The sequence below is a fragment of the Equus caballus genome, unplaced genomic scaffold (genome assembly GCF_041296265.1).
Source record: "Equus caballus isolate H_3958 breed thoroughbred unplaced genomic scaffold, TB-T2T haplotype2-0000448, whole genome shotgun sequence".
In the NCBI taxonomy this organism is placed as follows: domain Eukaryota; kingdom Metazoa; phylum Chordata; class Mammalia; order Perissodactyla; family Equidae; genus Equus; species Equus caballus.
The window spans coordinates 1727478-1738939 of NW_027221892.1; the positions used below are offsets into that span (position 1 = coordinate 1727478).

At 60.7% G+C, this 11462-nt stretch overlaps 1 protein-coding gene across 1 annotated transcript; it reads left to right on the forward strand.

Annotated features, from left to right (window-relative positions):
* The first annotated feature begins 935 nt into the window (after positions 1-935).
* LOC138922055 (ral guanine nucleotide dissociation stimulator-like) lies at positions 936-10933 on the forward strand. The gene is made up of 14 exons (XM_070258892.1): positions 936-1134; positions 1573-1689; positions 2554-2744; positions 4197-4309; positions 4443-4804; positions 5587-5802; positions 6162-6265; positions 6743-6809; positions 8341-8394; positions 8813-8887; positions 9452-9484; positions 9850-9971; positions 10178-10281; positions 10607-10933. The coding sequence occupies exons 1-14, from the start codon at positions 1000-1002 to the stop codon at positions 10762-10764; spliced, it is 1851 nt and encodes a 616-aa protein (XP_070114993.1). The 5' UTR covers positions 936-999; the 3' UTR covers positions 10765-10933.
* The last annotated feature ends 529 nt before the right edge of the window (positions 10934-11462 follow it).

Here is an 11462-nt window from a genome sequence, read left to right on the forward strand (position 1 = left end):
ATCGCCACTTGCTATCTCATTTCCAGAAATGTGACAGAGAGAGAGCGCAAGAGATGGAAACAGAGGGGGAGATAAAGGGAGGGAACTCAGGAAAGCAAGCAAGAGGGAAGTGACAGAGTTTTTGTAATTAAAACTTGGATGTGACATTCCATCAGCTGGGCTGTATTCTATTGCTCAGAAACCAGTTACTCAGGATGTAGTGGTTCCACAAGGATGTGCACAGCAGGAGGGAGGGAGCGCTGGGAGCCTTGGTGGAGGCTGCCCACCACATAGGCCGACAATGAGGCGCTTGGGTCTGGTTCTAAGGCCAACAGGAGACTGGGAAAGGTTGAATGCTAGTGAATGACAATATCTGAATTTCCTCGAACTTCCAACCCTTGAAGGTGCAGAGACCTGACAAGGAGCCCCCAAGGGGCAGTGACTTTTCCCAAATCACACGGCTGGAATCCAGGCCTGTTTGGAGAGGTATTCCCGACTGCATCCACCCCTTCTTGTAATTCTTCCACCTCTAAGTTCGGGGACCAGACCCAGGCGGCACCACCTCCCAGATATGGGAGGCGTTATCACATGTCCACCCGAAGACGTCCCTGGGAATGTGTTTCTAGCGCCATCCCATCGTGCAGGTTGGGAGACTGGGGAGGCCCTGAGAGGCACAGTGGCTTTTCCAGGACACAGAACTGCTAGGAAAAAGGAGATCCGAACTGGGCGCTCTCTCTTCAAAGCTGGGGCGCTGGTTCCGATCCCAAGGAGCTGTGGGGAGGGCTGTGATGGAACTTTCTGTACAGCTCGGGAGATGACACGGGCAAGGAGGGTGAGCGGTCAACAGCCCCGAGGGGGCTTTGGGTGGGTCTGATGGAGGGAAGGGCCCCCCATCCTGGAACCTTGGAGACATGACCTCACTTCCTTGGCGACCGACCCCAACAGAGCTTAGAACTCTGGTCACCAGGCAGCCATTTTGTACACATAGCCCATTTGACCAGAGACACTCGACACAGGAGGATGTGTTCATGTATCCCCTCTTTGCGAGGCTCTGGCGCACAGAGAGCCAACAATGACAGTCTTCTCCAGCGCTGTCGACACTGGCTGAGACCGCACCTCCAAGACCTCAGGCCATTCGGAAGAAGGAACCCTCAGGTAACACAAGGCAGCCCAGGGCGGGCCACTCCGGGTCAGGCCACAAGTGTGATCCCACCCTCCCATGCGGGCAGCCCCACACCCCTTGACCCTTATTGTGTGTGTGTGTTGGCGGGCATGGAGTGACGGAAGGCAGGGATGAGCGTGGAGCTACCCTGGACGGGAGCAGACGGTTAGGGCTTGGAAGCCTGGCGGTATGTCGTGTTCATATCCCGGGTGGTGGCTGGCAGGATGGAAGGTGAGTGCTGGGAGCCAAGCCGCCCTACCCGTAGGTGAATCCCAAGCCCGTGAGGTGTCATCTCATTCGCTCCCTGTCTGGAGGTCTATGCGGATGCCCCTCTGTCTGTGCTCGGTGTGCGGGAGAGTTTTCCCCCTGTGGGCAAGTGCAGGCAGGCCCCTGCTACCTGCCGCCGCGGCCACCGGACGCTGTCTTTGCAGAGCTCCACCCAGGAGATGGTCCAGGAGCTGGCGCATGGGTCCTACGGCTCCATCTCCCTGGACAGGGGGCAAGTGCAGCAGACCACCGACCTTGCCCGGGGCTGGACTGAGGGGAGAGTGAGTGACACCCGGGGCCCTGAGATCACCGGGGTGTGTCCACAATCCAGAGTCAAATCTGGAGCCCTCCCCTGGACCCGCCCAGGGCTTTCCCACTGGAGTGTCCCAAGGGCCCAGTCCCAAAGGAATCTGGACTTCCACGCCTCCTCACCAGCTACCTAGGAGGGTGGGAAGTCGCTCTTTCCTAACCCTAGGCGGAGTAGACAAAACACTGATGTTTGCGCTTCACACTCGGCCAGGGGCATCTTTGAAATCTGCCATTTTCTGAATCTGAAACCTCTGTAACGAGGGTCTCAAACCTCCCTTTCGTGTAAAAGAAAGAAAAACCAGCGTCCTTTCTTGTAGTCAGCCAGATCCTCACAGCGTCTGTCTGCCCGTGCACTGTCTCCCGACTGGGGAGGGCTGAGGTTCCCACCAGACATTTCCCTTCATGTCAGGAGCACATGAAGCCTCAGGTGGGGGAGCGGGGGAGTCCTGCAGCCCTGGCTTAGGGCGGTTCTCAGTTCCGACCCACAGGACCCTGAGCAGCCACTTGGCAGCCCGAAGCTTCCGTCCTCTCATCTCTAGAATGGGGATGTTTGTGTTGGATTCGCTGGTCAGTGCTCTTAATGCACGCTTTGGTGCAGGGCGGTCTGTCCTTGCCAAGCCAGCCAAGTGTCCTGAGGAACTCATCGTATAATCCTCCCCCCGCCCAAACTCAAATTGGACTTTTCAAGCCTGGAAACCGGTTGGCTGTGGGCAATCCTGTCCCTCCTCTGCACACATCCCTGAGGGGCTCACAGTTCCTGGGGGACCTCCAGACCTTGACTTCCTGGAGGTTCACGCTGGTGCTGGTGACTCTGTGTCCTTCCTCATCTCACCCAGCGCGGAGAGTCACTCGGGCAGCGGAATGAGGCCTGCAGGATGCGGGCCCTCCAGGCAGGCCTGCTGGAGAGGCTGCCGCCGTCCATAGGACCAGCCTTGGCGCCTCGAAACATGGCCAACGTCACCACCATCGTGTTTGACTGCGCGGCTGTCCTCACCTCCCACGGGGTCCTGGACCACCTACTTGCTACGTGAGTGCCCAGCCCCTCCTCAGCACAGTGGTGACTCTGCCCACTGCCAGCTGTGTGTCTTGGAAACGGCCCTCCATCTCTCTGAGCTTCGATTGCTCCTCTGCAAAGTGGAGTGGGAGAGGATAAACTTCATCGGGTTCTGGTGGGCACGAATGGGATGAGCCACGGCAGGTGCTTCCCTGGGGCCTGGCTCTACAGAAGGGGCTGAGAGACGTGCCGTGGTTGTTCCTGGTTATTCTTTCCCTCTCCCCGATGAAGAGCAGTCTGCTCCCCCATCGCTGGGATGGGGCCTTTCTGAGTTTGCAAAGGCACACGGAAAGCACTCTGGCAGGGAGTGTGGGATTCCATCCAGCTGGTCGTGGGGCGGGTCCTTGGAGTAGCCAAGGAGGGGTCTCCGGGGCCGCAGAGGGGCCCCAGGCCCACTCAGCTACCGGGGATGCTTCTGGTTGGAGTTCATTCGAGAACACTGTATATTAAGCACCTGTGACATGCGGGAGCTTTAGAGACACTTGGCACAACGCAGTGAATGAAGCAGACACAGCCCCTGGACCCCCGCAGCAGCCTGAGACTCAGATAGTCACACACCATATCATCCACAGATCCTGTCCCCGGCCTGTCCCAGGGGATGCCCTCCTATGCTCCTTTACGACTGGAGGCCTCTTCCCACGTTCTCATGCATGATGGACCCCAGCGCCAACTAAAGACCTGAGTGTTCTTTGAGTGCCAGACGAGGGCCTCCTGTCTCCACAGAACAGGGCTGGGGGAGAACAAGAGGACAGAGGACTGTGGCTGGGGCGGGCCCGGCACAACTCTGATCTCACTCATCTTTTGATTCCTCTGGGAGGGCTGAGGTCTGATGGCTTCTACTGCAAGGGGATAGGAGTGAAAGAGAGCTGTGGGTGGGGTCCCAGAGCCCCTGGGAACCAGAGGGGAGGCTGGCTTGAGCTGTTCCCTGGCGACCCATCCCCACCACAGTCCCGTCTCCCTCCGCTTCCCCTTCTCCATATCCACCCCTTCTGACCACCACCAGCAGGCCCAGAAGAGAAGGGGTGTTAGCGAGCCGCTCACACATCGGCCTCAGTCCTCAGTCCACTTGCACAAGGGCGTGGAGGGCTGGGCTGGACTGTGTCCAGCCTCTTTGCGAGAAGAGTGGCAGTGGGAAGAAGAGACTCACACAAACCCCGTGTTCCACCTGCTGGATGAGCAGGCCTGCCACTGCCAGGATGGCCACACAGGAGTCAGCGCCGGGGTGGGACTCCCCCCTGGTGGAAAGGGGCAGGCACAGGGCCCAGACCCAAAGCAGGGTGCCTTGGGAGGACAGTGTGGAAGCGACGGCCAGGCCTCTGGCTCTGTGGCCCAACTGCTTCCGCCCAGTACCGCGTCTTCTATGGTGGGAACCTGGCTGGACCCAATGCAGGATTTCTGGGAGCCCACGCCCTTTCCCTCTTTCAGGATGCGGCTGGCCTCTCTGCGTGTCATCTGGCCTGGGTCGCACCTGGGAGGCCCTGCCTACCTTCCCCAGGTCCAGCTGCAACATCTGGGGCCCAGGAGGGCAGAGCTGGAAGGTGAGGGCACAGCAGTCTGGGAAGACTGTCTGCGGTGGGGTTCACGGGCTGGGGTTCCCTTCAAGACAGCGGAGTCTCTCCTGTCTTGTAAAGTCGGGTACGTAGGTGAAACTTTCTCTTTCTCCCGCTGCAGCGCCAGTTCCAGAGCTCCTGCCGGCTCTAGAGCCAGAGCAAGGGCCAGCTCCGGGGCCAGAGGCAGCTCCAGCTGTAGTTCCACCTTCCGCGCCGGAGCTGGAGGCGGCCTCACCACCAGCAGCCTCACCTCCAGCAGCCTCACCTCCATCGGCCTCTCCAGGGCCGGAGCGAGCGCCATCAGCTTCAGCCCCAGTGCCAGCTTCTGAGCTGGAGCAAGATGCGCCATTGACTTTTGGACGATCTCTGCCTCCAGCTGCCGAAGTCACCGCAGAAGCGAGCGCCGAGCTGAGAGAGGAGAGGCCTAAGCTGCTGGACTTCCCTCCGAAGCTGGTGGCCGAGCAGCTGACCCGGATGGATGCGGTGAGCAGCGGGGCTCTTGGGCTAGGTGGGGCCCGCCTTGGTGGGCCATCAGCTGCCCCAGACCTCCTGTTCCCTCAGCCGCAATCCAACGATGTGGGTGCAAGTCACAGCTCCCCCACTTACCCACCGGGTGACCTGGGCCACCTTCTGGCCCCCAAGTCCTTGCTGTCCCCACATGGACAGTAGAGAGCACACCAAGGGCGGGCACCTGCTGGGCAGAGTGGCTGTGCGGATGGATGAGGTCGAACAGAGAGGAAGCGGGGCAGAGAATAGCCCTCTGGTGGGGGAGGGAAGCTCACTGGAGTGCTGCCAAGTCCTGGGTCACTCACCCATCGGCCCAGGAGGCCTCAACAGCCTCCGTACTTATTAGACACCTAGTGCGTCCTTACCGACATGGAAGACAGGCAAACAAAGCCCATGGTTGTTGCTGCCTCGGGGGAACGTGCAGCTGAAAGGGGAGTGGGACCAGGGGGTGATGAGAACGGGTGGAAGATGCCCCTTGAGATGGGCAGGTGTGAGCCGTGTTCTGGTGCTTGGGGGAAGCAAGACTGGGCTGCGAGCCAATGGGACTTCTCTTCCCCGCCCCTATTGGGTCCTCGGTCATCCTGCGCTGGGCGGCCTCAGCGGACACAGACAAAACCCAGAGACTCCCAGAAGCTTCAGGCCACCTCCTCAGGTTCCTGAGCTGCAGCTGACCAGTGCCTCCTGCCTGGGGCTGCGGGGGCCTGCAGACTCTGAGCTCGGGTGTGGCAGGGTCAGGTGACAGTCCCCATCCTCCCCAGGAGCTGTTCAAGAAGGTGGAGCCCCGCCACTGCCTGGGTTTTGTGTGGTGCCAGCGGCCCAATGGGAGCAAGGAGTACCTGGCTCCCACGGTTCGGGCCACTATCAACCAGTTTCTTCACGTGTCCGGCTGCGTCATCACGACGTGCCTTGGGGACCTCAGCATGACGGCCCAGGACAGGGCCAGAGTCGTCGAGCTGTGGATTCAGGTGGCCAAGGTCAGTAGCGGCAGGGCCCAGGGAGCCCCTCCCTGGAGTCAGGGGGACTGCCCCTTCTCCTCTCGCAGCTTTCAGCCTTGAAGTCGGTGGTCTGGGCCTCGGCAAAGTCCTAGGCCCCTTGCTGCCAAGGGCCTGCTGACCTTGAGTGCTGGTCCCAGTGGTGGGAAGCTCCCTTCCCGCCCTGGGTTGAGCTAAAATCTTCCTGCCCGCGAGCGTTACTCATCAGCTCCCAGGTGTGCCCTCCCTCGCTTCCCTGGGCATCTGCCTCATCCAGGACAGCAGAAGCCCACGAGGGGACACAAGCCAGAGGAAGCAGGGCTCCAGCCCGCCGTCGCAGCTCATTCCCTTCCCTTCCTCAGGAGTGCCGAGTCCTTGGAAATTATGCGTCCCTGCGTGCCATCGTGTCTGCTCTGCAGAGCCCCTCCATCAGCCGTCTGCAAAAGACATGGGGACGAGTTGCCAGGTGGGTAGGCCGTGCTCCATCCAAGCACCACCAGGGCGGACCAGACATCCCCCGTGCGACTGCCATGGACCCCTCATTCAGCTAGGACCATCTGGGAGGCAGCGGACCCTAGGGATGGGGACTGGCCTCCTTGCTCGGGTCTCTGAGACTCTCTGAGACCCTAGGCAGTGGCTCCCCCCTTGTCACATCCTGGATTGAGCCACACTGGAGATTTCCAAGGGTGTACTTCGCAGCAACGGAGCCCTCATCGGCAACCAACGCTGTTAGAAACAATGTGCTCAGTCGGAGTGGGAATGGAGGCCCCAGGTGACCGCAGGAGAGCCTCCACCCGAGTCCCACGGTGACCTCAGAGCTCCGAAGAACCCGGGGAAAACCCTCGTCCAGGCCCCAGGCCCTTTGAACCTTCCGGGTTCTCAGCCAAAGGCATTTCGCCTTCAACCGCCCCGGGTTTTCTTTCCTCCTTTCCTCTCCCCTCAGGAAGAGCTCTCGAAAGTTGAAGAGGTTCATCAAAGACCAGTGGGTGAGCAGGAGGCAGCTGGTGAAGGTAAGACGGAGGCTGCACATCTGGAAGGAGGGGGAGCGAGAGGGGAGGGGACCCGGCAGGATGAGCTTTGGTTCTCCTGTCACGTGAAGTTGGTCAGGAAAAGATGGACAGGAAGAGGGATGTGCTAGCTCCATGGGCAGGTGGGGGCAGTTTGGGACAGGAGGCCAGGGGCATGGGATAGAATGGTGCGGGCTGGACTGTTCCAGGAGGCTGAGGACCTGGCAGAAGGTGCCGGTGTCTGGCTTCCATGCTGCTCCATCAGCTGCCCTGCATCTTCCTCCTGGCCACTGGCTGGAGCGAGTGGGCGGGCTTCCTTTCTTCCGAAGTCAGCCCAGTCTGTGCTCAGGAAGCCAGGGCCCCACTGCTCCTTCTGTCTTCACTGTGCCTCGCAAGAAGGGCACCCTGCCTGCCTGAGGGATGGGCACTGCCGGATCCCACGGGCCGGGGGCACTCAGGGGCTTCCCAGCCTTGGGACGGACACTGGACCTGGGACAGATCTGTGTCCCCTCGGTGACTCCCCACTCTGGCCCCTAAAGTGGGCGCTGCAGACAGTCCCAGTGGGATGCTCACCCAGGTCCTTGTTGGCGATGACATGTGCCCCGGAGGGCAAGGGCAAGTGCCCAGGGAACTGATGGCTTCTTCAGGGATCCTTCCCGCCCAGACGTCAGAAGTTTCCTCGTAAAACAGAAAGGAAATGCCACCCCGCAGTGCCCTGGTCGCCCCCTCCCCTGCTAGTCAGACGTGGCATTCGGGGTCCCCATCCTGAGCGGATGAAGAAAGAATTCTGTGCAGGGGAACTCCCTGAGGGGATCCTAGGGAGCTGAGGGCTTTAGCAAGGCCTTGGCCTCGGCCTGGGATCAGAGACTCCTGGGCGTTGGGGCTGGCAGAAGCCACTTGACCAGGCCTCCTGAGACACCTCATCTCCCTCCATCCGTGGCTCGGCCCAGCTGGGGGCCCGAACACAGCCTGAGAGTCCCGAGGACAGCACTGTGGTCAGCGGCTGGGCAGAGGGTGGTGTGAAGGCAGAGGAGACAGGGGCCTGTGGCTGGGAGGGGGAGCAGCCTCTCCTCTGGGGCCCCCTGAGCAAGTCCCTGCCCCTGTGTGGGCCTTGGTCTCCTCATCTGGGAGCCAGAGGGAGATGAGCCGTGGTGCAGGCCTCACAGTGGGTGCCGAGGCTCAAGGGTGGGGAGGAATGTGGGGAGCTTGGACCTGGCTCCAGAGGCAGGCTTGAGCGGAGAGCAGTGATGACGGTCAGATGACGCTTGGGCCTCAGGAGACTGTGGGAGGCAGACAGAGTTCGTCAAACCTTCCAGACGAGGTAACAGGTTCAGGGAGGCCTGGGCGGGCCCAAGGTCACACAGGAGTGAGTGTTGGAGCTGGGATGGCTCTGGAATCAGAGCACCCTGGAGGCGGGAGCCGCAGGGGCACCAGGTGACTGGGGCCACATGTCCAGGGTCCCCGATCTGGGAGGGGTCTGGGAGGACACTTGGAGGGGAGCGTCGGCTCACTGGCCCTGTCAACACCCTGGCAGGAGGCGACCTCTATGTTGACCAGCCTGGAGACGGGCCCCACAGGTGCCCAGAAGGTAAGGGTGCCTGTGGAGGAGGGGCCCAGGAGTCGCAGGAGAGGGGACTCCCCTTCCTAGCCGGAGGTCTCTACCAGCAGAGAGGGAGCCTTTCTCCTCCAGCCCTGCTCCTGGTGCCACAGACCTGAAATGCCTGCATTGGAAGTGACCAGGAGGAGGCCTGGAACGGATGGGCGCACAACGGATTTGGGACAGGGAGGGGCGGGGACCACGTACCCTGGGTTTTGCCAGAGCCGGCTGCTGGGAGGTGCCTGGAGGAGTTTGGGGTTCCTGGAGGAGAGAAGAGGAGGAAATTGGGGGGAGGCCGCCTAGGTGGGTAGCTTGGGCTGGGCAGGAGGCTGGGGTGAGGAGTGGAGGAGAGGTCTTTGACGGCTCCTGAGAGCGGGATCTCATCACCGTCTCCACCCCGCTGGCACAGGGGCTCATCCCCTTCCTTGGCACATTCCTCAATTACCTACTGCTGCTGGACACCAACATGGAGGATTACCTGGAGGTGAGTGAGCCTGGAGGTGGAGCTGGGGATCAGGATTCGGAGATTTGGGAGGAGAGACTTGCACTGAGGCTTGAGCTCACAACCCTTGGCAGAGTCCTCTCGTGAGGGCCTCACAGCCACCCCGGGAGCTGGGTGTCATGGCCATCTTAGTGATGAGTGAATATAGGATCCAGGTGAGCCGCCAGTCCAGGCTGCCTGACTGCGGAGCTGCTGGAGGGTGTGTCTGAGCTGGACTCAGCCTCTCCCTCAGGCCCCGCCCCTGCAGGGAGTGAAGCCAGGCCCCTCCAAGGCAGGAAGCACACGAGTGGCTGAGCACCCCTTCCTGCCTGAGGCCTCAGTCTGTCTGTCTGTCAGAGAGGGCTGTCTTAGAATGTCCCTGAGCCATAGCCCCGTGGCCTCCTTGCTCTGGAGCTCAGAGTCTTGCCCGGGACCCATTCCCGTTTCTGGTAGCGCCTGCTCCCTGGTCGACCCTGCTGGTAGTGCAACCTGAGAAAGGGTGGAGACGGGGGCTAGCTATGGGCTAAGGGGGCTGTTGCTCATGGGCTTTGGCTCTCTGCCTTCCAGGGAAATGAGATCAATTTTGAGAAAAGGAGTGAGGTGAGCAGCTGTGGCCTCCCCGTGCGGAGGGTGGGGCTGTGGCAATCAGAGACTCCTCCGGGGAAGACCTTCTCTGGCCCGATGCCTTGGGCCTTGCTTTCCTTGGGAGAGTTCGGCACCCAGAGCTGGGAAAGCCGTCCCATTGGTGCGTGGGGGAAGGGGCTGGCACCAAGGACACCTTCCTGCAGGAGGAGCTATTTCAAGCCAACTGTGAGAACGAGCAAGTCCTGCACGGAATTGGAGGGAAGGAGGGTTCCCATGTGGGCCAAGACCCCAGACCAGCTCCTTGACCCTCTTCTCACCTGTCTGAGTCCCCAGCACGGTCCCCCACCCAGGCCCCGTCTGCATCATGTCCTTTCTCCCAGGAATTCAAAGTCACCGAGCAGATCTTCCTGCTCCAGGAGGCAGTCCATCTTTACCACATTGAGGCTGAGGAGCGATTTGGGGCCTGGTTCGAGGCCATGGAGCCCCTCAGCGAGGATGAGAGGTGAGGCGGGGCAGGAGTTGGTGAGGGCAAGGCGGACTCTCTCTGATGGCCAGCTCCAGGGAGCCCGTGCCCGTGGCTTCCGGGTCAGTCCCGGGGCTTGTCGCATGGTCACCCGTGGGGCCCTGGGACTCCAACTGCTGGCCGTCTCTGGGAGGGTCACCTGAGGTGTGGCTCCCGGTAGCTGAAAAGTCCCCTCTGTCCTTTAGCTACAGCCTGTCCTGCCACCTGGAGCCCCCACAGGAGAGGGCCGGCAAGATGCGCCGGTTTTTCCTGCCCAAGAAGAACCGCGCGTCTCTCAGCTCAGGGCTCGGTGAGTGTCCAGACAGGCAGGGACTGAAGCCAGGGGCTCCGGAAAGCTTCGGGCTAAGCACGGGCCTAGGGAGATGGACAGCCGGCACGGGGATCCCAGCTCCACTGCTGACCAGGCCTGTGAGGGACAATTCCCTTGACCTTTGTGGGACTCAGCTTCCTCTTCTGTGAAATGGGTGAAGCGAAATGCCAGCTCCCATGTCAGGGACAATGGGGTAGTGTTGACTGAACACTCAGGACAAGGTTTGGAGCAGAATGCAGTGGGGCTGAGGTGTTGGGCTGGGATACTGGTGTGACCCCCCCAATCATCAGTGTCTTCTCTTCAGTCACCAGACCCCTGACGCAGAACCCAGCAACAGTGGCAGATCCCGGTCCTTCCAACAGCTCGAGTGCAGCCTGCTCTTCAGCGGCGGGGACGCGGCTGGGAAACACGCGGGGCCCCAGGCCGGCTCCTCCCATGCTGATGGGGAGAAGAACATTCTAAGCCTTTTCCTGGGAGCCCTGGAGCCCAAGAGGGAGGGGACGACCCCACCCCACAGGCCTGGCAGCTCCACCCCAGCGCCTGTTTACCACTTGGGAAGGGGCCGTATTTCTTTCGTGTTAGTAGTTAGTGCTAGTTTTGAATTTGATGTTAAAATCCTGTTTCTGTTCCAGCCTGCGAGTCACGGTCTGGTTCTTTCCCCTCCTGTGCTCGTGTCAAGGAGACACAGACTCTCGCGTTCCTCCTGGAATGAAGAAATCTTGCAGGGTCTCGGCTTATTGTATGTGAGAGAAGGGAGAAGGGCCAGGCCCCTCCCTGGATACTGAGGGACACCTCCGCGCCCCCCCTTACTCAGAGGACGGCTTCATTTCAGTGTGGTTCACGTGGGCCAGGAGCAGAGACAGCACCCAGAGCTCCTGGCATTTAGAGGGTGGAGGTACTTTCACAGGCAGAGCAACAACCACTGGAATGCGGGTGTCTTTAAAATGGCACGGGCCAGCACCACGACCTGCCCCAGGACAGTGGCTGCTTTTCCACCCCTTTGGAGGAGAGGCCACGTTTTCGGCTTCTCTTGTGGAGGTTCCTCTTCACCAGATGTTAGGAACTTGTCGTTTTCTAATGAGGCTCTGGACAGCAGCAGCTCTAAGTGCAGAGAACGATGTAAAAGCTCAAAACGTGCATGTGGAGGGTCAAGGCCGGAG

Coding starts and splice junctions, on each gene's coding strand:
- LOC138922055 (XM_070258892.1), top strand. CDS start 1,000: ATGTGTTCATGTATCCCCTCTTTGCGAGGCTCTGGCGCACAGAGAGCC. Junction 6,810..8,340: donor GCAGGAGGCAGCTGGTGAAG/GTAAGACGGAGG, acceptor ACACCCTGGCAG/GAGGCGACCTCTATGTTGAC. Junction 9,972..10,177: donor CCCCTCAGCGAGGATGAGAG/GTGAGGCGGGGC, acceptor TCTGTCCTTTAG/CTACAGCCTGTCCTGCCACC.